Consider the following 1,184-nt stretch of genomic DNA (forward strand, 5'->3'; position numbering starts at 1 on the left):
CCCAACCTTCCTATCTATCCCTTCTTTGCTCAGCCCTTTAGCAAAGTCATTTTCTCTTGAGTTTCATTCGGTTCCACATAGTTTTTGTGCCCTTCCTCCCCAACCCACCTATGCCCTCCCCCCTCTGCTAAAACCTAAAGAACAGAAGTGGGGATGGGGCTGAATCTCGACAGAGGAGATGGGAGCGAGTGTGTTCTAATCCCAGAGTCACTTACCGCCCATGTCACTAGCTGGGGACTCCTGATGTTTCCGGACCTCATACCGTCCTCCCCGAGGCTCATACTTCTCAGCTGATCGCAAGACAGCTGTTTCCTTCACACCCGCCCCTGTCTGCCAGCGACTCGCTCTCGCCTTCTCTTGCTGGGCCCCCACCTCCCCTTTTCCTCCTGGCTGGAAAATGGGGAGGAGGGCCGGGGCAGAGGGAGTCAATTCAGACTCAGCTGGGCCACCCTCGCAACCAGGGAAACAAAGCTCTCAAGCATCCAATCCCAAATCGGGGGGCCAGCAAAGCAGACTTCCTAAAAAGAACCCCCCCTGCTGCCCATGCGGCTCTTTCCCTCGGCTAAAAATAAAGTGGGTTCGCTGGGTCGAAGTGGCCAAAGCTGAGGATCCTCGGTTCCCCTTTCACCTCCACCAATTCAGTTCCGGCCAAGCCCACTCTCCACCCATCCTCTGCACTCCACATACCCGGGAAGAGAGGGCCCGGGCTTGGACCTAAGAAAACCAACCCAGACCCCAAAGCAATACTTGAATACAAAGTTGAGGCGGACGAGGGAGGACTCGTTCAGGACTGGAATCTTGACTGCAGCCTTGGCCGCCCCACACCCCAGCGCCTTCCTAAAGAGAAAAGAGGAGGGGCACATGCCTACAATTGGTGGAAACATAGAGAGGCATCCCCAGCACAGGGCAGGGGCTTCAGCGAAAATGGCCCCAACTCCTGGGGAGACATTTCTTGGAAGCACCCAGCTGCCCCACTGGGGAGATCCTGAAGTGCTAGCTGGGCAACTGGAGTGGGTGGGGTGACTCTGTTTCTAGCCGGTTACACCCAGAAGAGAGGTGTGACCACCGTGAGGGTGGAGTTCCTTAAAAGGGACAGACGTCTGCCAGAGGAGAGTCAAAAGTGGGAGGAGATGGAAAAGGGTGTGGCTGAGCCCAGGGAGGGAGAAAGGAGGGGGAGGGGTGGG

At 56.6% G+C, this 1,184-nt stretch overlaps 1 protein-coding gene across 3 annotated transcripts in view; it reads right to left on the reverse strand.

Moving 5' to 3' along the window:
- Positions 1-1,184, reverse strand: part of KLF8 (Kruppel-like factor 8) — a 74,909-nt gene that overhangs the window by 33,748 nt on the left and 39,977 nt on the right. Inside the window, exon 1 of one of the 3 annotated variants that reach the window (XM_005885035.2) lies at positions 216-495. The exons of the other annotated variants lie outside the window; for them this stretch is intronic. Coding sequence (XP_005885097.1) covers positions 216-222 — 7 coding nt within the window. The 5' untranslated portion in view covers positions 223-495. Of the gene's footprint in view, positions 1-215; positions 496-1,184 lie in introns of those variants that run through there. 3 annotated transcript variants of the gene reach the window in all.

The sequence above is a fragment of the Myotis brandtii genome, unplaced genomic scaffold (genome assembly GCF_000412655.1).
Source record: "Myotis brandtii unplaced genomic scaffold, ASM41265v1 scaffold889, whole genome shotgun sequence".
In the NCBI taxonomy this organism is placed as follows: domain Eukaryota; kingdom Metazoa; phylum Chordata; class Mammalia; order Chiroptera; family Vespertilionidae; genus Myotis; species Myotis brandtii.